This window comes from Tyto alba, unplaced genomic scaffold (assembly GCF_018691265.1).
Source record: "Tyto alba isolate M040663 unplaced genomic scaffold, T.alba_DEE_v4.0 Super-Scaffold_48, whole genome shotgun sequence".
Taxonomy (NCBI): Eukaryota; Metazoa; Chordata; class Aves; order Strigiformes; family Tytonidae; genus Tyto; species Tyto alba.
Window position 1 is genome coordinate 2,774,058 of NW_024881324.1, and position 27,162 is coordinate 2,801,219.

General features: G+C 39.5%; 1 protein-coding gene across 4 annotated transcripts in view; it reads right to left on the bottom strand.

Moving 5' to 3' along the window:
• LOC104366817 (collagen alpha-1(XV) chain) overlaps positions 1 to 27,162 on the bottom strand; it is a 153,369-nt gene that overhangs the window by 15,509 nt on the left and 110,698 nt on the right. For all 4 annotated transcript variants that reach the window (XM_032998883.2, XM_032998882.2, XM_032998881.2 and 1 more), the window contains 13 exons: positions 24,802 to 24,867; positions 24,183 to 24,218; positions 22,557 to 22,619; positions 20,520 to 20,597; positions 20,373 to 20,408; positions 15,705 to 15,758; positions 15,565 to 15,624; positions 13,336 to 13,404; positions 12,917 to 12,958; positions 10,479 to 10,524; positions 6,417 to 6,506; positions 2,337 to 2,386; positions 394 to 504 (listed from right to left, as the gene is read on the bottom strand). In XM_032998883.2, coding sequence (XP_032854774.2) covers positions 394 to 504; positions 2,337 to 2,386; positions 6,417 to 6,506; positions 10,479 to 10,524; positions 12,917 to 12,958; positions 13,336 to 13,404; positions 15,565 to 15,624; positions 15,705 to 15,758; positions 20,373 to 20,408; positions 20,520 to 20,597; positions 22,557 to 22,619; positions 24,183 to 24,218; positions 24,802 to 24,867 — 801 coding nt within the window. The remainder of the gene's footprint in view (positions 1 to 393; positions 505 to 2,336; positions 2,387 to 6,416; positions 6,507 to 10,478; positions 10,525 to 12,916; positions 12,959 to 13,335; positions 13,405 to 15,564; positions 15,625 to 15,704; positions 15,759 to 20,372; positions 20,409 to 20,519; positions 20,598 to 22,556; positions 22,620 to 24,182; positions 24,219 to 24,801; positions 24,868 to 27,162) is intronic.

Below are 27,162 nucleotides of genomic sequence, written 5' to 3' on the forward strand. Positions count from 1 at the left end.
GATTATTTAGATGGCCAATAATTTTCAAGTCAGGCTCTGTCTAACTTTATGTAGCCTGTTTTGGCCTCTATGAGGATACAAGTAGTAGCATCACAAGTTATACATACTGCCTTGATTTGTAATGTTATTAATAGCATGAATCTATACACTGATGTAGTTGTATTAGGCAGCTAGCATAACACTGTATCAACTTTTCATAGCAAATTAATTCTGTGCACAAGAGTGAAGTGTCAGTGTTTATGCCTAATGCAGCTCTCTCATATTCACCTAATGGTTAGCATATAAGTTTTTATAAAGTTCGCATCATCTTGATGTTTGTCTTTTTTTAGTACATTCTAAATTAAAACAGTGGATACCCACAAATATCCCTATTCTACAACTTGCGTGACTTACAACTAATCCTGGTCTTCCAGGTGGTCCAGGAGGTCCTGTCAGAAAAAACCCTCCATTTGGTTCTCCTTTTTCTCCTTTTACACCAGTGACTCCATTGTCTCCTTTTTCACCCTTTAAAGAGAATATATTTTAAAACATTGAGCTGAAATGAGATCAGAACTCTATTCACTGACCTTTTAAATATACATGAAATCTCTGAGCTTAATAAAGAAAAGCATCCGCTTAAAATCTTTTTGACACCACTTCTTTCAGTGACATGGAACAAAAAGGACTGCTTTCTCTACTGAGGCTGCAAGGCTCAATAGGGCAGGGGCTGGGGGCGGTGGGGTTAGGTGGTGGCAGAGAAAATGCCTCTGTTGCTATTTCCTGCTCTTCTGCCCAGCAAAACCTTGTCCTGTGCTGTAGCTGGAGGCAAAGGGAAAGTCAGAGGAAGCATAAAAGCCTGGCTTTCTGCTTTTCTCCATCATCAAGGAAAAAACAAAGCAAGATTGTCATGGAATGGCCAGCTATTTAAAAGTATGTGGCAAAGTGAAGATTACCGTGCATAGGATGACAGAGGAGTGCAGGGGTGTGTACCAGGATAACAGAAGAGACACCACACAAAATTGCAGACACTTTGAACTGCAAGTCTTCTGTCCTTCATCTTTGAATATCAGTTAGTTTGGGGAACAGAGTGACAGGTAAGGAGAAGCGTTTAAATAACAGGTCATTGTCTTTCTGTGCAAATTGAGCCACAGCAATTGTAGGTTCCTCCTCACATTATTTCCTTCTGTTTATCTGCTGATTTTTTTTTTTTCCTTTGACTTTTTTTGATCTACTTTGTTTCACCTTTCAGAGAAATAAATCTGTGAATAGAAGATACAAAGGGCAAAGCAAGAATGGCAGGTAGCTGCAGAAAGCCAGGAGAGATGCCTATATATAGCTCCTCCTCTGACTTTTCTTTTTTTTTAGTTTCCCAGTAAACAGGACTATAAAGCTTTCTGTATGGCATGCCATTTTGCAGACATGAAGGAGTAGATGAAAAATGAGTTCTTTGTAGCTAAAGCTGTAAAGCTACAGATGCTACTCTATAAGATCAAAGAAGTCCTTTCAGCTCTGCCATGCATGCATGGGGCACTTTATGTCATGGGAATAAGTTAGGTGCCCTCACTCAAACAGAAACAAAATCAGAAAACAAGATGGCACTAAGAGTCTTTCAAGGAAACTGACAGTACTCTGCTTTTCGTGGTGTCATTAAATGATAACTTGATTATTTTTTTTTCGGATCTACTGATGAAGAGCCTTGTTCACTCAAAAACATTTAAAATAATACTGCATTGGTATTCATTTTTGTCACTTGAAGCAGTCAGGAGAATAATGGAACAGAGAGAGACTAAACACATCAAGGTATGGGTGTATTTCCTTGTAAGAGATTCCAGGAAAAGTAGTTTCCATCACTTTAACTTACTTTATTCAATGTGCTTAAAAGATAAATAGTATTACACTGAAGTGATTCCCTCCCTCCCCCTGTCCCCTCCCCATCCCCCAACCTCTATGTGTTATTTGTTGCTGAATTTTTCTAGAAGCTGTTTAGGTAATGGACATCTCTTACCTGAGCTGGCATGGGAACAAAAGCACTCATTTATGGCAGATAATTTATACCAACTTTTGTTAGGTAACATTGAATTATGATTCACTTTAATACCACCGGGAAGGTAAAAAGCCTCAGTAATAAACTCTTTTTTTAAAGTAATCTCTATATACTACTGACATCTGCTATCTCTATACTTGTAAAAATCTTGTCTATGCAGCTGGAGTTTACAAAATTTATATAATTTGTAATTGCTGATGCTCTTATCTGTTTTATATATTTCAACATGGTATACTGTTTTATGCTTAATTTATAGTAAAATACACTTAAAAAAAAGCTTAACAGAACTCAAACACAAATGGGATATAATTACCTTTATGCTATTAATAAAGTGGCTGAAATATGATGGAGACAGAGGTGGACCTGAAAAATTAAGAAAATACAACAAAGTACAATAATTATCTGTAATTTTCTTTTTAAAAGCACTGCTTTGGATATTACTGGTTTAGGAGTTTAAAGGAAAATTATTTACAATAATAACATTAACCTTTAAATCTAACAGATAATTTTTAGTTTGGTTTCCTAACAAAGCAAGGATTACATGCCTTATCTTGTCTGTCACTCCTCCAACCTTAGTAACTTCTGAATCTGACCGTGATTTTCAGACAAATTTGAAAATAAAGAAGGCTCAAAGATGAAAAAATATCAGTTTTCTGAAAAAATGGCAGCTGGGCAGGGGGTGAAAGAGAAGCATTCAAATTAACCCCTTTGATGGCAATGAAGGTAAAAGAAAAGCTTTCCCTATGTTTTTCCAGAGGTGGGGGTGGCCAATCAGTAGTTGCATTATCTTTCATGCAAGGACAGTACCATATCTGACAAGGGAAATAGGAAGTGCTACAGCCATACTGTTGATCATAGATAAATTGTCCCTTGACATTTTTCTGCAGCACAAACCAATATCAGTATCAATGGTTACACCACCTGTGTTGTGTTTGCCAGTGTTAGTCAGACAAAGCTGTGAAGTCAGCACAGAAAGTCTAAAAAGCTTTCATATATTCTCTGGCATACACTTGGAAAAAAGACTTTTACAGCTGCTCGTAACAGCTCAACGTATTTTCTTCAAACGTGTTCTGATTAATTTTTGAGATCTCTGGGTCCAGCTCTATGCCATCCATAAGACTCAGATCTCAATATGCTATCTCATCTACAATTAAGTCAAGCAGACATTGTATACACCTGTACTCTGGGACAGAAATGTATTCCCACTACAGCAGCTATTTTGATTTTATTCCAACTCTGTCAGTTACAGCTTGCTGCAGTGATTTGCTTGTTCCATGTGAGGGGATGGGGAACAGACAGGTGGAATGGAATGGGAGGTGTCCTTCTCAGATGTTGCTTAGTATTAACCTCTATGCTGGGTAATATCTGGGATGTTTCTAGGATGACCAGCAAGCAGACTAGGCCTGGGCAAGGTACATGAGGAAGAGGGAGGTCACCACTCAAAGTGGAAGTCAAAAATCTGTGATAGGGAACCAGTGGGCTCTACCTACACTGGTAGGTGATCTGTATTAGACCAGTTCCTCAGCCCTGAGGTAAAGCGGCACATCCGTATAGCTAAACTGTCCTCCTCACTCCCGAAGCATGAGAGACTCATACAGCCTATTGCACCAGTCCCTGGCTTAAGCTATCCCCCAGACCATCCCATTGTCTTGGAAAGTGTTACTTCTTGTAAGCCTAATCCAGGCCAGGAAACATGGGAACAATTAAACTGCAAGACAATTGTCCTTTGTGACCTGGATCTGTTTGGTTTCCTAGTATACACAGACAGGGAACTTTGATGGGCATGGCTTCTCAATGGGCAAGTCTAGTTGAGTCCTTTTCTGTAGACATTCAGTGGAGGGCTGGTAGGCAATTTTTAGCAGGACCTGTAGAGATTTTAACACTAGGCAGGGGGAAATATGCTTTGTTGTGTTGCTTCTGCTGGTAGACCAGACATTTTCATTTCAGTTTGTTCTCAGGCATTGCTGGAACAGGCTAATGGCACTTTGCATGCACATAATCAATAACAAAATCATGCCCTCCCAACAACCATAAAGTCACAGAACTTTGGTGACCTTTCTTTTAGAAAATGGGAAGATACACTGCTTTCAGCTTTGGGATCTGATCTAGAAACTAAGTTAGTCCCTGGAGCAAGAGAACTCCCTTATTACGAGAATTAATGCTTGACCAGTGAGAGGCCATCTTGCTCTACCTTACTGTTTTTCCTTTAGTTCCATTCCTTCCAGGATTCACAGAGGAAAGGGTGAAACTTCTTCATACAGAAAAGAAGGTGTCAGGACAAACAAACAGGCCAAAGTGTGGATTTGGATGAAATGCTTGTCCTGAATGCCAGGTTGGCCTTTTGGGGAATGACCTGCAGGAGGGAAGGGGGGTGAATATGGCCAAGGGCCAGTACACTGCATTTGTGATCAGCAGATCTTCAGCCTTAGGCAATTGGGTCTGAGACTATGATACAGTGAAGTCTGCTCCTCTATTTCTAAATGTGTTTTCTTACAAGGCTCCAGACTCTGTTCCTCCAGCCAGAAACACCAGGGTTGTGCTGAAGCATTGCACGTATGGTTGGAGCACAGCCTCTATACGGAGTAGCTCAATAAAGTGTGGCCTGCCATTTACCCACTTTTCATGTTGGATTCATATTTTTGCATGGTACCAATTAATAGAGCCTGTTTGTAAGGTTGGAGAGGAGACATTTTGTGAAAAGAAAAATTAAATCCATGGCATGGACAAGTACCACAGTTCAGAAAGCTTTTCTGATTGTTGGAACTCAATAGATACTGTAGTGGAAGGAGCTTCAGCCATCTGTCCCTCAGAGAAGGTTTTGAAAAATTCCTGTACTTTAATCAATTTCTACTACTCTGCAACTTCTGGCTTGTGAACTTTCACTGTCAGTGATTATGTGGATATCTGTGAGACCTAGAGAATTGGTTTGTATGAAAGAACAGTTTAGCAAACATATCAGTGAGCAAGAACCAAAGAGTTTTTGCATCAACAACAGAATTGGTCTTAGTTAACGTATTTTAACTTCATGAAATATTGAAGGTAGTCAACCTATTTGGATTCAGATGGCAAACAAATTAATAAATCTCTGTTATTTTAGGAGAAAGGTGACTTCAATTTTCAGTTTAACCAGAATACTTGTGTTATCTTCACCATCCTTCACTAGCTGCAGTTTTACAACAAGTTCGTAAACATAATCCTCTCATAATCCTGTCATTCTGAAGCACCTGAAATCATCAGATATAGGCAAAAATACTTGTAGGACATTAATTTGCATTAAACAGAAAACCTGGGAGAGAACAGACAAGTTCATGGTGGATAAACAAGTACAGAAGAGAAATTTTTCTTAATTTCTGTTTATAAATATTTCTTGCTTCTCTTTTTACAAGTTTATTGATGATTAGGAAGCACTAACCACTTATTTTAAGGCACTGGGTATTGATCAGGACAAGACAATGAAACATGTTTTATTTGAGCAAACAGAAGTCCTCTTAAAAATAACCAAAATGTCATCTTCAGCCATCAGAACTGTGCCTTTGGAACAAAGACAGAAGTATCCATATAGATGTAGTTTTGTTTTTATTAACAACACATTAGACAACAAAGATTATAAATATGGTATAACAACATTAGTTTGATATATTTCTTCTTCTATTTCAAATGATTTCTGGCTCTGACCAGAGCTTTATCTCAGTATATGAGATTTAAAAAAATGTATAGAAAAGGAAGAGTTTGTAACAGCAGACTTTTCAAATAGATGCCTATTTCTGTAACTATTTTTGAATGTGTAAGAATTAGCAACGTGTATCAACTTTTTGATACAGAAAAGTAAATCTTCAGTGAGGAACATCTGTTATGATGCTCTTACCACCAGTGAATTGGTATTTTTAGTTCACACAGACTTTTCATGATTATCACAAATAGAGCATAGAATATTAAAAAGCTGAAATGGAGATCATCTAGTTTCAGCTCCTGCCGGGACTGTCACCAACAAATGACTGCCCTGAACTCAGAATGCAGAGGTGCGTTACCCTGAAATGGGAAGCACTGGCTCAAAACAATTGACAACAAAATGATATCTCAGGAAGTGGACATGATATCCTTCTAATATTTCAAAAAATCTCTGAACAGCCAGTTACATTTCAATATCTGTTCTTGTACTTAAAACATTCATAATACCCAGAAATGTGCAGTACAGATACTTCTTTTCAGAAGACATTTTTGATAACATTATGGGCTTTGCTGTTCTCTGGGTCAGTTCAGCAAGGAACCTACATGTAAGTCTTTGGGCAGGCAGGGCTGCAGGGGTAAGTACCAAAGTACTTTGTTGAATTGCTTTTTAAGTTAAATGTGTATTCCTTTACAGGATGTCAGTGACATATCATATTTAGTGTACCTGGTGGTCCTGGATCACCTCTGTCTCCCTTTTCCCCTTTTAAGTCTGCTGAGCTGTGCAGCCCCCAGGAATCTCTGTGTGCTTTCCCACCTGTCATAAAAGAATCACAAATTCGTGAGAACTTGCAAACAGCAGAGACTATAGCAGTGACAACCAAACCACCGAAAGTGTGAGCAGGCTTTTCCATACATGTGGGGCACATGGCTCCAGTTCCTATATGCTTGTCTCGCTCTCGTGAACATTGAATGGCTGCCTCATTGTCCTCTCTTATCAACCCCAACACATGCAAGACAGTCTCTCTTTTACAAGACAGTCTTTCACTCTCCCTTCCCTAACCACCTTGTCTAAGACCCTCTGAAGAAACCTGTTCTCACTGTGACAAGCGTAGAGACTATTCTTGAGTTTTGGTTCTGTGTTCAATACCACACCTTCTACTATCGCCAGGCTCCAAACCAGACCAATACATGATAATGTCTGCAACTGTGAATGTCAAAAATGTTATTGTTTATTTCTCTTTCATGTCATAAAAGCGTTAATAATGAAGAAAATGTTCTCTGAGAACAGAAATGCTTTTAGCATAATTTTCCATCTGGATGAGCTGAGGGTAGAATTGTGCCCAAATACATCTGGCCAAACCTTCTATTTTTCCAGATATTATTCAATTTTCACAGTAAACTTACCCTAAAAAATATCTGGGTAAAAAACCCCTGAGTATTTAGACTTCTTAGATCTGCTTTCTCTCTTTGTTCTGCCTAAGTAATTGCTAATATCTTTGCAAGAGTCATGTAAAATAACATCATTCTGCCAAAATAACATGTTATAGTCAATTCCCTTAGGTAGAAATGTCTTTTCAAGTTTAAGGTGAGGTGGTCTTATTCTGAGTTATGAGCAGGAAGGATGCTGAAGTACAATGACAAGCAGATACAAGACACATCTCTTGAAGTAATTTTTAATGGTTCCCTGCCTGTGATATCTGCAGCCCCTGTAGTCAGTAGTGATCTATGCTGGTAGTCAGTGCATCACTAAGAACACTCACTTTTCTAACCTGATCCGATTACACTTGTGAATTTCACTGGGAAAAGCATGGAAAAAATCTCTTGCTTGGGTATCCAGGCCATGCGCCATGACCTGGGCCACTTATAAATAAGATGTTATTGGTAAGAAAGCCTTGATTTGAAAAATAGTTACAGCATTTTTCCTTCTAGTTGTGCAGAATGGCTACAAATATAGAAGAACGAGATGGACATCTTCCCTTTCAGGGCCCCATCTTACAACAGAAGTTTCTAGACAGTTCCTCTCTGCCCCTCTCTTTTGTCTTTCAGTCATGAAAGATGAAAGCTGGTCATATTCCCATGATCTATGGGGTGACAGCCTCCAGCTGGTGGGCCCATGTTCAAAGGCCAATTGACAGAACAGTGGAGATGCATTTTATGTTGCACTGAGGCCAATCACAGAGTCTCTCAGGTGGGCAGTTAGACAGTTTTCCTAGTTGTCAGCTGAACCCTAACTGTCCAACTGTGACATCTTCAGAGTTATTTTCCAGGCAGATTTCCAATCCAGCCATCAGTATTTTAGGTCAGCTTAATATATTGAGACCCATACAGAGATTATACCAGCAAGCTCTGACTTCCTCTTCTTCAAGATACCTTTATTTACCACTTATTATGTCCACTCTTGCCCCTTACCCTGATCCCTTGTACTCTTTTCCTTCTCTTCCTTTCTTTTGCCATTTGGATCAAGACGGCCTTGTCTTTCCAAGTGCCTCAGTCACTGCTGAGGAGAGGAGCTGTTCCAGCTGCTAGCAGCCCACTGCCTACTCCCTCCACCACGCTGGAGATCTCTTCCTCCAGAAACAGCCCCAAGCCCCAGCATTTGGAGCTGATATAACATATACTACTGCTGCATTATTCAACTTGTTTTGCACGTACTGTTTTTGCCACGCTGGCTCTGACTTGCCTGATTGAACTGTAAGCTCTCCAGACTCATTTACAGAGTGATCGGAACAGGGATTTAATTCCCAAGAAGATGGAACCTGGGAAACAGCTTCAGGCTGTATATTAGATGCTGCAGTACTGCTTTTTTTTCTCCACAAAATTACTCTGAAAGTATAATAAATAGGCAGGAATAGATGTTTTTTATAAGTAGTTAAATAAAAAGAAGACCACTGACATTATTTCCTTTGTGATCTTGAGAAGACCTCCTCCATTGTGTACTAGTGGATCATAAGAAAACTGCTAGCTGCTCCCTGTGGATGCTATGGGACTTTGCTTTAATGTCCCAACTATTTTTCCAGCTCCAGGAAGATGTGAAGGGGCAAAACTGTCACAGAACTTTCTGCTATCCTTGGAACTGAAGGACTTCCACACAGTTTGGTCAAGGCAGCACTATTTCAATCAACATTCACCATTTTTTTTTGGTGCAGAATTGTTACCTGTTTCCCTTCACATGTAACTGAATCCATCCTTGGAGCATGTCTTTGAGGAAGGACAGAAACACTGAACCACAGATGCAGACTTAAATTTATTTTAATGCCTGGTGTGCACAGTGACCACTTCATGCTTATTTGGTGGAGTACTAGCTCAAGAAGGGAACAGGCAGACCACTACAATAATCTTAAAATGGGATGAAAATTGTACATAAATGGTGACTTTTCCTCCTTAAACCAAAGGAAGAAGGGATGCATGCTGGAGTGACTTTAGGATTTACTGTTTGGGTTGAGAACTAGTATGCATTTAGAGAAAAGAAACTATAATGATTAATTGAATAAAGTTGACATGTTTTAAACAAAATTGTTGTAGTAAAAATCCTCACTATCAAGTTTTCCCTAGGTTGAAAGTCTAAAAGAGCAGAATGTCCTTTATCAGCTTAGAGTCAACTCTTAGAAATAAGGAAAATGCCTTGAACCAAGAACTTGGGGCACTCTGTGGGCATTTATTCTGTTAGATAATGGATTCTTTATTAAAAATAAAAATATGGGCAGAGAAATCTTTTGGAGTCTCTGTGTACAGGGGGAGACAAACAATTGGGAGCCTTTGAATTTAGGAACATCACTGAACAGCCTAGGCTCTATGGACGATTAATTCTGTGGACATAGCTTTAAAGAAATGTGGACAGTTTGCCGAGCAGAAGACTTAGGCTTTCACTAGCAAGCGGTCAGTCAGTCATTCAGCATTAAGGATTCAGAAATAAAGCTCAGGTCATCAATATACCCCACAGGTTTGACCCTCTAATGTCCTGAACCCCCCCTCCACTAAAAAGAGAAAAAATTAACAGAACTACTCCAACCTTGTAATAATTTCCACAGGGTCCTCATGTGTGGAGTCTCTCATCCTCCTTCCCCATTAATCTTACTTCCCTTGTCTGCCTGTCAGGTTTTTGTTCTAGAGACACCCAAGCCCCAGAAACAACTTTATTTTCAAAGGCCTCACCTTTCTAGGGAAGGAGGGGATGTGAAATCTTTCTTCTGTCTCGCCAGAAAAATCACCACCCCCTCACAGAAAGAATTGTTAATAACTTGTGGTAATTTTCTTTCAAGAAAAGGATGGCAAGCTTAGGTTTTTTGGTATCAGTCAGTCAGAGAAGGGAAGTGTTTTTGACACCACCAGTCAACCACTGGAGGAACGAGTGGTTGGAGGAATGAGACAACCTGGTTGCTTGGTGGGATGCAATATCAGGTGGACTTCAGAATTTTCATCCTAGGAACATTGACAGAGCAGAGAGTAATGATTTGGTGCAGCCATGTGTGACACCTCTGCTCTGACAGAGGACTTCTAAGATTAGATCTTACAGAAACTGTGTTGCACTGCTCAATTTATAAAGCTTAGTCTTCAAAGTTCAGACCTATGGTCATTTGTTCTTTGGCCTACATCATGTTGAGACTGGATCAAGACATGATCTTACAGTTTCAGCTGAAAAAGAAGTGAGACCAGCTTTTTTTTTTTTTTTTTTTTTCCCTTTTCGCCCCCATAAAACCATCTACAGAATAGCCAAGAAAAAGCAAAAAGAGCTTAACTAAGAAAAAGCAAAAAAAGCTTATTTAACCAAGGAACAACACATACTCACCATGGACATTAACAGCTTCTTGATTTCCAGGGTAAAGGGTGCTCACCTAGAGACAAAGGAATCCATTAAAAATTTTCCATATGCAATAACCAATGGAAGTGCATTACTTGGTGTGACTGAAGAGCCTGGAAAATTTGCATGCTATCACAGTAAAAATTATAACAACACTCTGGGATTATCTCCAGTTTGACAAAGTCTGAGCATTAGCTGATCAAGCTTTTTTCAGGACTGTGCTCTCTTTAACATGCAACATGCTTTCAGCGAGAGGGTATCAACATGCGTTTTGGAGGCATCAGCAAATCCTACTCTCAGTCATGCCAGTGAAGCATCAGAAAACTCCTTCTCCAAGAACAATTCTGAATTTACATCACCGCATTCAAAAGCAGGGTTTGATTTTTGGCTGTAAGATAACAGACTGAGTTTGTAAATTTTCCGTCAGACCATGGCTATGCCTGCCGTCTGATGCCAACCTGTGCTCCAGATGCATTGAGACCACAACTGGGAGGCAGAAGCTGTTCTAGTTTATCCTGCTCTGACACCAGCCACCTGGAACAGTGGGCATGCGACTTACCTCTACTTCCTGTCTTCAACACAGGGACAGTGCAGGAACTAAAATTGGGCACAGTGCTTGGAAAGGGACAGATCTCAGTACTAGCTAGTACTATTTATATGAATCTAAGCAAGCGTATGAAAAAAAAAAAATTGAAGGTGCTGCATCTCGCTAATCCTGTAGTATTAGCTCTTAGAAGTCTTACTCACATGGATAGCTCCATTAACTTCAGAAGTTCAGTTCACATGAGGAAAACTTGTGGGGTTCAGTCTGTAGTTCTTTATCGATATTCATTTATGTAGGCATGTACAGCAGACTTCTTATCTATAAACTCGGATAGGTTTAGGAGATTATTCACAAATGTAGGACAAGCCTATCTAGAATACGCAGATGCATGAAGAGGTGTTTATAAGTACAGGTTTCTATTACTTGTGCACATAAAAATTACTGCTACTATTCACTGACTGTAACCTTCTTGAAAAGTGACTTTTTCTTGTTACCTGAAATTAAGCTAAAATAGACTTGTATTGCTTGAATCATTCCACAGATGATCACAGGAGAGTTGAGGCTGGATGGCATCTATGGCGATTGCTAGCCCAAAGCAGGATCAACTACATCAGGTTGCTCAGGGCCTTGTCCAGTCAGGTTTCGGAGGGGAGGCTGACTAACCCGTATATGATTATGGGTATATATGATTAACATACAGGAATGTTATACAGTGGGAATGGGAGGATTTAAGGGAGGAATTCAACGAGGGAAAAAGATGGTGCCTGGAGGTGGTAGGCCAAAACCTTAGAAATGTCAAATTACCATAAGAGTAATGACCATTTATCATTAATTAATGGAAAGATCCATAAACTGGGATACATCTTTCTTCATCAGTAAGGGTTATGATAAGTGTCACTGCATTTACTGCAGTGTAAGTAAAGAGCCGATTCTCCAAAATATCGGAAAAAAAACCTGGAGTGGAAATTGGAGGAGGGGGCACAATACTATTTTGAGCTATACTGTCTAACAGAAAAGTAGAACAGCCATACTGCACATCACACTATTCATGGGAGGACTGTGGCTCTCAGACAGAATCCTTTCCAAGTACCTAACCCATGGCCTAAAAGTACAATATTGCCCTAGGGAAAGTAATTCCAGGACTGACTTCTGTTCACAATTCATTGTAGGATGTAATTTCTGTGATTCATTAAACAAAAATTGCATCATGGTGTTCTGAAAATCTAAACCCTCTCTCCTTTATTTTGACACTATGTGTGAAATTGCAGGTCCTTTGAAGGTAATGGGGGCTTTGTCGTTTCTGTTGGGAAGTGGGGACAGAGCTTCACCTGCTGATATTCCTGAGATAATAAATGTTTATATGTGAATAGACTGCATTTGAACGTCAAATAAAGAACATGAACTTCCTTTTCTGATGCATATTTTATGCCACTATGAAATACACAATAAGTCTTATTTTGGACAGGGAAATGGAAAATGGCTAAAGGCATAACAACATGGGGACGGTATTAATATATATGTCTGAAAAATGGGTGTACATGTATGTATAAACATTCAGCTCTCCAAAGCAACTCTTAAACTATGGAAGCACAGGCTTTGAAAGCCATTAAAAGTGTTAGGACAACCAAGAAATCAAAGTGCTTTAAGCAAAAAGTTCTAGAGTTTCTAGTTCTGCTCTATATTTTATATATGGCTAACTTTGGGTATCTAAACACTTGAAAATCTGTTATCTTGAAGACTAGGTAAAACACATCTCTGGTGCAAAGCAGAAGGCAGGGGGAGAAAAGCTGCAAAGCTACTGTGGTTATGTATATAGCTACTTTGGTTATGTACTATCGTGGCCATGCATTTTACTAGGAGCAATATTCTGTGTGTGACTCACTGGCATTTTGCAATGAGGTCTAGGAGAGACTGGGAAAACTGTCTATTGAAAACAAGAGGGGAAATTATTTTAATGAACATAAGTATAATACAGCAGATAACACAGCAAATAGATCTATTAGACGTGACAGGACACAAAACACGTCTGGAAACAAAAATTGGCACCTTCTGAGCAGAGAGCCCAGCCGGCTGCCTGGCAGCTCTCACAGGTCTGCCAGTAGGTCCCACTGCGTGGGAGGCAAAGCTCCTACATGATGGTGGCCCCAGTTAGATTTTTTTCCTATGCACACAAGCAAGGTCACCCACTATAAACTTTTCTTGCCTGAAACAAGTTTTGATGTTTCCCTCTCCAAACTGTTTTTAGAGCAGCGTGTTCCTGCTACAGCGAGAGACCGGTAGTTGATCCCCGGTTGTACTTACTCCTTTGATATAAACTATACGTCCTGGAGGTCCAGGGGGTCCTGGGGGTCCAGGCAAGCCAGGAAGGCCCTGGTAAGAGAAAGTGAAAGAAGGAAGATATTAGACAGGCCTTATCATATACAATACAACGGAGGCTACAGAAAGAAGGTGAAGGGGCTCAGAGGGCCCCATTGAACCAAGAAGTTTTGTGTTAAATGGCTTGAGAAGAGACTGAGCATTCAGTTATGGGGACCAACCTGTCAGGTGAATTTTAACATTTAATCTAAGTCGCTCTGTGGAGAACAAAATGGTCTAAGATTGTTGTTTCCAGCAGAAAACAAACAAATAAACAAACAAACCAACCCCAAAGCAGAAACCCCAAAGCACTAAAAATCGAAACTAAAAGGCTGTGGATCTCTCATCCAAGGAAAACTGGGTATCCAAGACTGCTCTGGGATTCTCAAGACTGCTGAGATTCATATATTTTCAAGTGCCAGTCAGATAACTGTGTGCTAATTAGCACCTTCAAGGAACCCTGCTAGACTGAAGGTGTGACTGCCCTTTACAAACAAATATGCCAACTCTTTACTGTGTCATTTAAAACCCTGGCACCTTGCCATGTCCACCTTTCACTCCACAGCAATGCAAGCTTCTGTGAGATGATACTTCATCTCATCAATAATTAGAGAACTATTAGATTTTATCTTCCTTCGGCACTCCAGGAACGACTATTAGAACTTGTAGCCTGCTTTGTTTGCTTGTTTGTTTTAATCTTGCAACCTGATGTACATCAGCTAGTTATACTTGCTTTAATATTTTTTGTTTGGTTAGAGCAGACAGTCCAGAAAACAAACCTTGACACTGTTTGAAGATATGGAGGAATGGAACTTCTCCCTTAATATTTTCTGGAGTGGCTAGTCACCTTTTCTGTCATTTTCTTCCAATTAGAATTTGTCTATTTTCTCTGGTTTCACCTTCCAGCAACTATATGTCTATTTACACCTTTAGAGTTGCAAGCAACCCTTAGTACCCAGTCTTTTCTTTTTGTAAAGATACTTAGATACTTATCAGTTCTCAGTCTTCCTGTTAGTCAGATAAAGCAATATCATCATCTCACTTATATTTATTGTCCAGATAGACAACATACTTGTGTTTTGCAATTTGTGAGCCATATTTTATTTTTTTTTTCTGTTAAACAAAGTAGAACCAGAGGACTCATATAACAAAATTAATTTACAAAAAAGTGTGCTGATATCAGTGTATATCAGCTAGATATATTGACAGTGATATCAACTATGTCACCTCTTCTGATGCCTAGCTGATCCCTATCTTATGATTTCTATGCTAACACAGTAAAATACTTGTGTTTTTTTTTCTTTTTTTTTTTTGTTTGTTGTTTGTTTGTTTGTTTGTTTGTTTGTTTGTTTGTTCTTTTCAGCATATCTTGGATGCAGACGAAATATTATTTGCTGCTGTTGTGGTATGGGTACCAATTTTTCTAGCACAGATTACCCCATGACATCAGAACTTCTACATGCTCTGCTACCGTGAAACTTATTGCTTGTGCTCAGCAGTGTTTGTTGTTGTGTAGTCCAGTCTTCATGTTTACCATGGGACCACTTCTATGAAGTCTTTGCATCAGAACAGACTTGCAGCACCAGGACCTTGGTTCATCACTTGTCATTCCATAATTACAGGTTGTAGGTGGGCATGGATATGCTATCACCTATGCTGTGGTCATTATTCTGAATGCATGTACATGGCAACTAAAACAGGTAGTAGGTATTAGCAAGAATCTCCTTGTTAGTAGAGTAGATGCCACTTTGATGTGGTATGCTCAAGTGCTGTTTCTACCTGTGCTAGATCTGTGAGAGCTTTTGGGAGTATCTTCACACCATGAGGGGTCATACTGATAGCCTGAATCAGGAAGCCTTTGATATATAGAAAGAATTGTCAATCCCAGATTGTTTGCTATTTGAACCAGGTATGCTAACAGTGAATCACACATATAACTGTTACACCTGGGAGCTGATACAACTGTGTATATCTGCAAGAACTGTCCAGATGGACTCAGAAGTTGACTTTTCAATGATTGTTACCAGATATGAGAAGTAGCAGAAGCATGAAATTATTTCCAGATCATTTCAGGTTTTTAGTCCTGTCATCATTTTAAAGGAATTAATCTAAATCAGACTTGACTTAAGATTTTAACAGGATTTTTTCAGCTAATTGCAATACATAAGGTCTTACACTAAGCGCTTCGCCTCGATCACCTTTCACACCTCTCAGTCCATTCAGTCCTGGGCGGCCCTGAAATAAATAGAAATAATGTAATATGTGTCAGAAACAAGCTTGTTTATCTTTGTTTCACCTGAGAGCATAATACATACTGGACGTCCTGGGAAACCAAGTTCTCCTTTAGGTCCAATAGGTCCTATTGGTCCCTGGACAAAAAAGAAAATGTGATTATGGAGAATATATGGAACATATCTTTGACATCTATTTGATTATTTAGAATAAGAGGCATAGTTTTATATTTGTATTAAAAATCAGTCCGTGTTTGTCTGTAGAGAATGCACAGAATGTCCTCTCTATTTGCTTTGCTGAGTGATGTCAAAAGCTGAGGCTGGTGTGTAAGAGTCAACTCTGTCTTGGAAAAGACTGGTTATCTGAAATGAAGTCATTTGTCACATGCGCAATTCAAAACTGAGCCACCATGTATCAGAGGAAAATTAAATGTATCAATCAGTAGAGAAAAGGTGGCTAGTAATGTATACTTTGTGCTTCTCCTTTTTGTTTGCTTTGTTTTTCTAATTATTTCTGAATCAGGCCCTATGAGGAAATATCTGTAGATCAACCTGATAATTCATATAGTGTCAGGCTTCTACACACCTCTTGCCAGCCTGGGTATGTGGATTTATGGGGCTGATAGTTGAAATGTAACAGATCCTTCTTTATACAAGAGTGACTGACCCATTAGGCCTCACGTAGTGATGCAAGTGACTGCAAAAAGAAAGGGCAAGCAGTCTGTCTGGCAAAAGGGGTCCAGGACTATGGGGGATCTATGATTTGGCATTTGCAAGCATGCAACTTCTAGGCAGCCAGCAAGTGAGCAACAAAAAGCAGTAAACCCAAGGATACCACAAACTTTCATCTGCTGTCAGCTTCCCGAAACTCAACAAAACCACAACGGTCTAGACAATCTCTTTATATATATCTATCAACCTTTCTAGTTTCATTTCCTTTTTTTTTCAGTCTTGTGAAATGCTAAGAGATACCCCTTCTTACATTATTGGTTAAATAATCTCTGTCTATAGATCTCATGCAGATACCACTTATAGGTGACAACTGACATGTTTAATCCTGAGAAATCACAGTATTTTCGCTTTGATTATTGCAACAGACTTTCTATTGCTACCTGAAATATGGTGGTTACCACAGACCTATGCTGATGGAAGACAGACACTGCTAACCACAATTCCAGCACATCACTTTAAGAGCAGTAAACATTTGCTCTCACTGCGACTGCTACTTCAAATATTAACTAGCAAACAATCAAAAACCAAGAGGAAATCCCCATCTTGCCACTCTCTTGCTCTTGATTATTATGGAAAATGGAGACTAAGAAGGAAGCAAGCCTGTGGCAGAACTGAGTCTCCTTATTTACAGTCTAGTTCTGTTGCAGTGTTATTTCTCAGTTCAAGGCATAGAAGGAGCGCGGGCAAGTGAAGAGCAAGAAAGGTTGCAAGAAATAGTCCAATGGTTGTACTGGGATGATTTGCATACTCAGAGTTTTGCATCTCACCTGATCAGCAGAATATTGACATGGGAACACCATCTGGCTTCAAATACCAGTCTCTTACAAATCCATTTTATGAATTAAATTATTGCCATATTGACAGAATTTTCAATTAACAAAACTTTTTTTTTTTTGAACTGACAAGTGTTTGTCCTTCTTTTATGTAATACCATTTCATCGAAAAGTGACGTACATTCATGGAAAATTTATCTGAAAATGATGAGATGATTTATTTTAGCATTAAGCTGAAATTCATGAATTGTTGTAATTTTTATCATGCCAAAAATGAAGATTAGATTAGGGATAAAATTCAGAAATGATTAACATGTGAACATACAGATTCATAACATCACCACTGTAACCAGAATTTAAAGCTCACTAATGGCAGCTGAAACTCTTCGAAGATGACAGGACCTTTATTAAACTATTTAATTTCCAGTTTGAAGGTAATTTCTGCCCATATGTTCTGGCAGATGTGAACTTCAATATTGTGTCTCCAAGCTTTCAAAATGATTCAACCCACCCTTCTGTGCTACCATATCCAATAATGGCGTTTGAAAAAAACCCAAGAAATCCAAAACGTTGTGGGGTATTTTTCTATTTCACTTTCTGGTATTTGAGCCTTTAAAGAATATGCAAATCTGAGCTTTACTGAGTGATGAAGCTGATTGGAAACAGACATTTTTATTAGTTTAGACAAAGTGCCTGGATCTCATGATTTAGCTGGGACTTTAAATAACCATCAACAACGTGAGAGCTGACCGTGCTGGAGCCACCTTTTCTGTTTCCTCTATCAATGTGCCAGCCCACCCCTGTCAGATGTTAGCAGCTCCGGGAGACAGAAGCCAGCAGTCACAGCTGGAAGTGAAAGAAGGAAGTGAGGAAGCCACAGGAGGCTGCTTACCAGGAAAGGAAATGTCATTTATGACAGCAGAGAGTGGACTTGGGCAGGCTGACACTGTAGTTCTTACTAAGGGCACCTATTCAGTCACGTGCAGCCGTCTGCTCCGCTGAGAGTGAACAGCATAATCGAGCAGGCCAAAGATTCTCATTTCCCATGTGGCAGGAGGTTGGATTCAGTCCATGTCTTTTGCTTTTGCTATTTACAGTACTGACCTCCTGACTATCCCTAGCGCTCATCTGCCCAACGACTACTTCTCTATAGCTCCTCATGCTCCAAGCTCCTGTGATCCTCTCTTCTGTCCAGCTGGTCTCAAAAAGGAGGGGAGCAATGAGTAGGGAATTTTTTTTTAAATTCTGGAAACTTGTGTATGAGTTCATTGTGCCCTGATAGCATAGAGGAATGATCAGAGTCTCCAGCTACCTCAAAGCCCTTCTTGGGCCAGAGTCTTACTTCCTGCAAAGTGGAACAGAACCATAGTAATGAAAACTTTGATAACTTATACCACAAAGGCTCTGGCCCAGCACTCTGAAGTCTGCATATTTTTGCTGCACAGGACTCCCACTGACTACAAAGGGATTTTCTCTATGGGACAACATCAGAATGAATCATCCACATTAGCAGCGATGATGGAACTCGAATTCTGCACTAAGAAGAGGAACTGGCTGAGCAAAGTCTTGAGGCAGGTTCTGTGTGCCAAATTCTCCTGCAGTGCAATCATTCGCACCAGTGCTGGCAAGAACTTCCTCTGAGTGGCCTTGTCTGCATGCTGAATTGTGTGAAGTGTCTCGTGGCAGTACAAAAGGAGATGTAAACAGAGAGTTTGTGACTGATAGAAAAAGGACATGTCCTGAAGGGTGCACAGCAATAGGATGAACTGGCAATATTTACAAGCTAGAATGTAAGAAATTCTGAATAAATAGAAGGAGAAACTTCTTTTACCCCAAAGGTTGTCAAACACTGGCATGTGCTTCCCAGAGAGGCTGTGGAATCTCTATCATAAGAGATGCTGAAGACTCAACTGGACAAGTCCCTGAGCTAAACAGACCTGCTTTGGGCGGTGATGTGGACTAGACGATCTCTGAAGTTCACTTCCATTCTAAATTATTCTGTGATTTTACGTCGAGCTGAAAGGATAGACTCATCTTGCAGTCATACAAGGAGGAGGAAAGAAACTCCCCTTCTGGTAAGTTAGGATAGCCTCCTCAAGGTATTCTGTTAGACGGTAGTTAAGAAAGCAGTTACTCAGTACACCCAGTTAGCCCCTCTTAAAGACCATGGAAACTGATGGCAAAATCTCCTACGCAGCTTGGTACGCAGAAATGACACCAACTAACATTCTCTTAGGGACAACAGAGGCCAGGCTACATCAAAAGCCAAAGCAAAGAAACACTGAATATCCTTGATCTTTGGAATACTAGAGCAGAAGAAATTAATTCCTGCTCTAACACTACTGAGTCTAGGCAACTGTTCCTACTTTATAACTAATTTCTTGTGCTTTCATAGAACAAACTGTGTCCAGTCAAAATTATCAGGCCAAGTACCTGAGAGAAGGCATCTAAATCCTGATTTTAGTAAATGGTCTGACTCTACTGCCTGATTTGCAGCTTCCTCAGAATCCAAAGCAGTTGAAAATTATTGGCACCAACAGAAATTGAGCCTGATGCAGTCAGTTGCTTTAATGGAAATCACAGAAATAGAGAATAATTTCGTTTGGAAGACAACTTTAGAGATCATCTAGTCCAACCTTTTGCTTAAAGCAAGACAAACTTCCAAGTTAGGTCATGTCACTCAGCACCTTGATCCACAATCCACCATCTCTCTGAGCACCTATTTCTGTGTTTAACCACTTCTACTGTGATTTTTTTTTTATTTATATCTAGTTGGAATTTCCCTTGCTGAAACTTGTTATCACTGGCACTCATCTTTTGCCTGTGCACCTCCGAGAAGGACCTGACTTTGTCTGTTCTATAATTCCCTTCCAGGCAGTGGCAGGGAGCAATTAGACTTCCTTTCAGCCTTTTATCTTCAGGGATAAACAAACCCAGCCCTCTCAGAGTCACAAGTTATGTAAGTTTCTAGCTCTGATGATATTTCACTGTCTGTTTAGATAGTAGCAGATACATTTGTGCTACCAGAATTTAAATTCTGAATTTAGTCAGCAGTTTACAGAACCACATATATAACCACAGTATTTTCTGAAGGACACTGATCATCCTGAAGCATGAATACTCATTATCATCCCTACTCAGAAGGAATGAAAAGCTAAAACATGCTACATTTACATTTACCATTATCTGTAAAACCAAAGCAAAATAAAAAAAAAAAAGAATCCACTCATCTTTGGAAATGTCTTACCATTGGTCCCACTGGTCCCACCACTCCAGCTTCACCCTGTTGAGGACAGACACACATGACAAGGAGAACTCCTGAACTATCTAGCAGAGGTGGCTGGTAGCAAGGCCACCAAACATTCTGGAGGAACCCAACACAGTATTAACTCACCTTCTCCCCTTTTCGTCCTAATAATTCAGTTAAAGATCCATCAGCAGCAATGATAGCTCCTGGTTCTCCCTTTTCACCCTGCAATTATCAAAGTAATTTTGTAGAGTTTACAAAGCAGTTCCCAATGAATCAGGAGAAGTCAAAGCAGCAATGCTGCTGTTTGAAGCATCACAGATTAGTCACGCTGTAATATCAAACATAAAGTGATATCAACGTGAGTAGGGTGAAACTTGATTCTGGGGGACAAAAGGGCTGATCTTTCTTAAAATATAATAAAGTACACTAAAAAGATCCTGCTCCTGTAAATCTCTGAGATAAATATCATTTTTTTTAAAAAGACTTTAAATTGGTCTCAGTGGAGTAACTATGTGAAACATGCTGTGTTCAAAGAGATCTCTGCCAAAGACAGACAGGCTATTGGTGTCTTCTTGTGTACCATCAGCTTAGATAGCGGTCAGGAAATCCTGCTGGAAAGGTAAAATCTTGATAGAACACTAAGTGTCTTGATTTTACTATCAGTAAAGCATAAATCATTCTCCCTATACGCCTAGCATGATGCAGCTTCATTACATTTAATGAAGGCCAGTTCCTAGCATTCAAATTATGACTCTCTGCATTCCGCTTCTTCAAGGGGTAGTTCCTTTGAATAACGACAGCACAGCCATGAATCACCAGTCCCCAGTGCCAGCTGGTGGTTCCCACTCTGAATCTTTCAGCTGTAACTTTCCTCCTCCTAGCTCAGGCAGCTTGGTACAAGAGCTTTCCTAAGATCTCTAATGGAAGAAATCTGTTCCTTTTACAGGTTCTTAAATATCTGGAGTCTTTGGAGTCTCCCTGAGGATACTTTGGAGGCTCCCTAAGGCTTGGTTTCACTGACTTTATCTTCTGTGATTTTATGGATCTGAGTTTGCCACAGAAGCATCTCATGATCCTTAAAACAAAATGCTCCTAGGGATCTGTGCAGCTTCATTGTGGTTCCCAGCTTCATTACTCTTGAGCACAACCTGGTGTCCACACCTCAGAAGCAGCCTAAGAAACATCACTGTTATTGGTGGGAACAAAATATAACAGCTTCAAAGATTTGAGTTCCTTCTAGTGAGGACAGCAGAAGCCAAAAAAAAAGCCGAAAACAAAAACCCCCAAACAAAAAAACCCCACAACCCAACCCAAAAGCCACCCAGTTGGTTTTAAGGTTGAGCTTGATAATTTTATGCACCCTGTAAAAGAACAGGAATCTTTACGACAGGACTGGTGTTTGTGGCCTGAGATGTTTCATTCTGAGAAATGAAGATGCTGCTCATACACAATCCCATTTCAAACCATAGTTAACCATTTCCAAGCCTTCCTATTGTGAGAAAGCTACTTGCAAAGAATAAGCAGAAAGTGCTTTTGTTTCACTTTTTGTTATCCCCAAGATTGAAATAACTTAGATGTTCCTCTCTCCTGCTTCCTGCAGGTGGATGAGAAGGGGAAGAATAACAAAACAACAGCTGCAATATCTACAAAATAACAGAGTCAGTCCTTAGTCACCTCTCAACAGTGTCACAAAATAAACACTGTTGTGCAGGAAGAAAAGAAAGGATCCTAAGGAGAGAGCTCCCCAAGTCTTATACTTTCTTTGGGAGTGGAAAACTGCATTCTTCATTCTGTAGGCAAAGTCCTCTGTGCCAAAGGAGGAGGAAAAGATTAATCCCTTTTTATTTGCCCTTGCGGTTAGGATCCCAGTGTGCCAGCACAGATAATCAACTTGCAAGAAGAGGTCACCTCATGTTTAATCTTTATGCAAACTAATTCCGATAAGTACATGCTGCACTGCAGAATTTCAACACTGGGGCAGGAATGTTAGCTCTCAGTAGTATTATATCAAGGTATTTGGTTTAGCACTCTTTCCATTTCCACTTAGTAAATTTTTCACATAAACTTATTAACATCCCAATCCCTAGTAAAATTAGAACCATTAAACTTTTCATGTCACTAAGTATTTGTCATGTAACACATTTTGCAGCAATGTACATTTCCCTATGCGTTTTCTCTTACCTGTTGTCCTTTGGGTCCTTGTGATCCAGGCAAACCAGTATCACCCTTTGGTCCCCGAGGGCCCTAAGCAAAAGCAAGTACATGAATCCATGGTGAGATCTGCCAAGAATATGGAGCTAGGTCCTTCTACTAAGTGTAATTTTAAATAACTGGAAAACTTGAACTTGAATCACTCTGGTTGCAATATAAGAAGTCTTACACGACTGAATTGCTGTCTGAAGCAAAGTATTCCCTAAAACAAACATCATATAGGGAGAATCTGTTAATAGTACTCCCCTGATGATTATCGCAGTGTAGATGATACACACATTCACAAAGAGAAATATGCAAACATTAACAAGAGTGGAAATACAGCCTGAAATTATTTTCTCACTACTCTATTCTCACCCTCCAGGATCATTCAGCCAGACTGATTTTCAACAGAATTTCTAAAGGTATATTTTTAACAGTACTTTAAAAAAAATGGTTTTATCTGAAATAAAGATTGTGTATTTGAAAATGAGATAATTTCTCTATCTGTTCTGTGGTGAAAGCATGCTGCTCAGATCACATTTTGGTTTACAATCTTCTATTCTAACTGCATTCAGAAGCATTTTTTTTTACCCACCAATAACTAAATTCAAGTCTACATGATTGCTACATTAGTGAAGAGCTAAAGAAAAGACCTGAGCTGAAAACAAGAATGGTATTTTCAAGCCTGTAGAAATTCTGTAAATGACAGAGACACTAAGAATTCATTATATCACTTTGTAAAGATTATCAGCTCTTTTTCAAATGAAAAGTGTTTTTAAGGAGTTTCTTTCCCCTTTCTTTGGCTTCCTATGCAGTCCACAAAACCCAGGACTTAATAAACAACCTTCTCTAGAATTTTGGGCAATTTGCCAGCATTTTGTCAACATCATTTTTCAGCTTTCCTAGTTTTCTCCTTAGTTATTCTCAGGCAATAAGCAAAGGATCCTGAGACCATATGCATGCATCTGAACTGTAAAACAAGCATAACAAAGGAAAATAATTATAGCACATTATGTAGGATAGAAATATAATAGTATAAACAATACTAAATGAAGTCACAAGCCAGATAATGTTTATATAGTGTGGCAGTCTGAGCACAATAGGTCAGTAGCATAGTATAAGACACATTTTGATACTATGGCTGTGCAATGCTTTCATGGTGGCACTGCTATGTTATTATAAAAAAAATAAGAAATGTTTCCCAAAGGATAAAATAAAAAGGGTACACCTCATAAGGCTTTACTGTACTCTGTAGTGGTGACAGAAAAAGTCCAAAGAATAATACAATTACATAATGCACATGAAGATAACTTTTAGAAGTCCATTTGCTCCATTTGTTTCTCCTGGCATGGGTCTTTTTCTTAGATAGTAATTTTTCATCACAGTCAATTACATTTAGATTTAAACTACAGAATTGTTTCTGTGATAAGCAGAAATATGAGATGTGCATGTCACAGTATACTTAATTTCTACCATATCTGTTGATTCCATAAAGACCTAGTCTCTCATATGAAAATTTCTTAGACTTTGTGTAAATTCTGTACAATATACATTTTAAAATTATTAAACTATATTGAAAAATATGTACTTAAATCCAAGGAACATAATACTTACAGGAAATCCTGGTAGACCTGGCTTGCCATCTGGCCCCTGCAAAATGCAAAAACCTCCTTAAAAACACATATTACAGACTTGCAAAACAGAGTATGCATTTTCCATGTATTGTGTATTTTGTGAATATTAACTGATCTGAAACTGGATTAAGAATTTCACATCCGTTGTTTTATCATGAAATTTCCAGCTTTTAGTCCACAACTATAATTGTTGTGTGACTAAACTCAGACACAGAACTAGCATTCCTAGTTGCAGTCTCAAGCAGAACTGAGCAAAACGCTTTAACCCAACACTTTATGACTTTAAAAACAAGAACAGAGAAAAACCGAAAGAAATGCTACATAAATTTCGGTCTCTGTTTCTGCATCAGTTCCACATTTCTATCATTCTGATCATATAGCTCAGCTTCAGCGCTAAGCCAATTCCTGTTGTTCATACAAATGTGTAAAAGCAATTAATTCACACAGAATTCAGTTCTGCCCTGAGGTACTTCCACAGAGCTTAGTGCTGAAGGTAGCAGGAACAGAATTCTAAAGCACAGGAAACTCAGCTCTAGCTGATAATTAAAACACTGAAGAAAGAGCAAACATGAAGATTTAGTAAAGCAGCATATACTCACTGGAGGCCCAAGCAGTCCTTTAATTCCAGTAAAGTTAAAAATTCCATCTGTATCATTGAGTAGTAGCTAAAAAAGTGGTTAAGGAACAGGTTATTTCAGATACCAAATTCATTATCTAGGGCACACATATATTTTTAGAAATGTATAGACAGTTAAAGCATCCTTTTGTAACTATGGGGAGAAAAACACAAATAAGGCCATGGAAAAGGCTCTCTATTAATTTTTGTTGTACATATGGAGTAACAAAACCTGGCATTTGTCTTATGGTTCTTTTATGTTTTATGGTTGTTTTATGTAAGGATCTCAGAATGCTTTCAAAACTTTAACTGACTCTCATTTTTAATTTGGAGATTATGACACCGAATGTTGCAGCCTGAAGTCACTTCTCCTCAGTAAAGCAAAGCTCAAACTGACGGTTTTATAGTCCAGTATGTCACTGGTGTTCTAAGATGGTGAATCGGTCTGAGCACACTCATCCTGTTGTAGAGCTGAAGTTATAATTGTATTCTGGAGATGTCTGCATCACACCACGCAGTGCCGTGCAGTGATTCCTGAGTCAGCCCTAGCCGTGCTGCTGTATCTGCAATCAGAAAAAACGGCTTTGATTCCCAGCACAGCATAGTGACTTGGACAGGAGCAGCACCTAAGCTAATCAGCTCCGAGTCTCAAATGGCCTGAACAGAGCCGTGTAATAGCAATGCTGTTACACTGATTCCTGTCCTGGAATTAGTGAGCTCAGCATTAGCTCGGGCATTTCTGCATAATTTGATGACAGAATCAGAATAATGAATGTGGACAGGAACTTTTGGACATAATCTGGTCCAACCCCCTCCTCCATGCAGGTCTAGTTGGATCAGGTCTCTCAGCGACTTGTCCAGTTAAGTCTCGAACATCTCTGAGGGTGGAAATACCACGACTGTTCTGGGCAACTGGTTACAGTATTTGAGCATTGTCAGCATAAGAAGTTTTTGCTTAAATCTAATTGGCATTTCCCATGTTCCAGCTTGTCTCTGCCACATCTTATAATGCTGTCACACACCTCCAAGAAGAGGTTTCCTCCATCTTCACTGTATCCTCTGATCAGGTAGTTGTACACAGGAACAAAGTCTCTCCTTAGCCTTCTTTCCTCCAGGCTGAGCAGACCCAGTTCTCTCCATGCTCCAGTCCCCTGACCACCTTGGCAGCCCTGCGCGCCCTCTGCTCCATCATGCCAGTACTGTTCCTGTGCTGGGATCTCACAGTTGGACACGGTACTCCAAAAGCAGTCTCACGAATGCCAATCACAGGTCTCTGAGTCCATCAGCTAAGCCAATTTTCCACCTATTTTATCATCCGCTTTTCCACTTCATAGGCCATTGGTTTGGTGATAGCAATCATTTTGGTCAGGAATGAATTGCCATTAGTAAATCCACGTCAGCTGCTCCCAACCAGATTCCTATCCCGATGTTATGATTAGGCTTACGTTTTGGTTTCATTTTGGTTTCAGATTGCTAACTTGCTGGTTTAAATAGGTGTTCCCGATAATATACCATATAGTCATACATTACAATTAAGGACAGACAATATGTAAGTGCTTGCTCCACATAAATGTTGTAGGTGGAAAGAAATCCTTACTCAGTTTTTGTCATTTTTTACATTTCTTTCACTATAACATTCCCATTGATTGTGTGACAGTTTAGATTTGTTTTGGATTCAGAAATATGTACTGAATCTCCTTAGAGGCTTGAACTAGTCCACTCGTTTAGCAGGCAAGCCACGCCATCCATTTCAATACAAGGCTCTGTGTGCAGCAGTATAGTCTCATTCAATGTAATGAAAATCTTCTGAATTTCACAAGGCCAGGGCAGGGCACACCTTCAGGTGCCCGGGATTCACTTAGCACATGAACAAGCATGTTGTCACTGAGATATTGTGAAATCTGAATTCCTCTTCTGCTTGTAACCATGTGCAGATCAATGCATCCAGATTGCAATATTTTGCAGCTTTTGTCATGAATACAGTATATAGGAACAAAGTTTGGAGGGACCCCTTCTTTGGGCAGGAGGTTTGACCATATGGCTTCCAGAGGTCACTTCCAATTGTCTTATGAGTCTCTGAATACTATTTTTCTAATCTGGATTGTGAAGCAGGACACAAAAGAGGACAGACCTGCTTGGTCACATCACCCTCCTATCCTGTCCTGTCCTGTCCTAGCCTTTGTTGTCTGAACACAGCAGTGTATGGTCAACTTTCTGCACTTTGAGGTGATGTTGGCAACATGATTCTTGCAGCTAAAGCTTGTTAGTATTACCGGGTGCTGCTCCCTGCTCCCTGTCCTCATGTTCTACAAAAAACACTGGAAAACTGTCAAATAAAAGGATG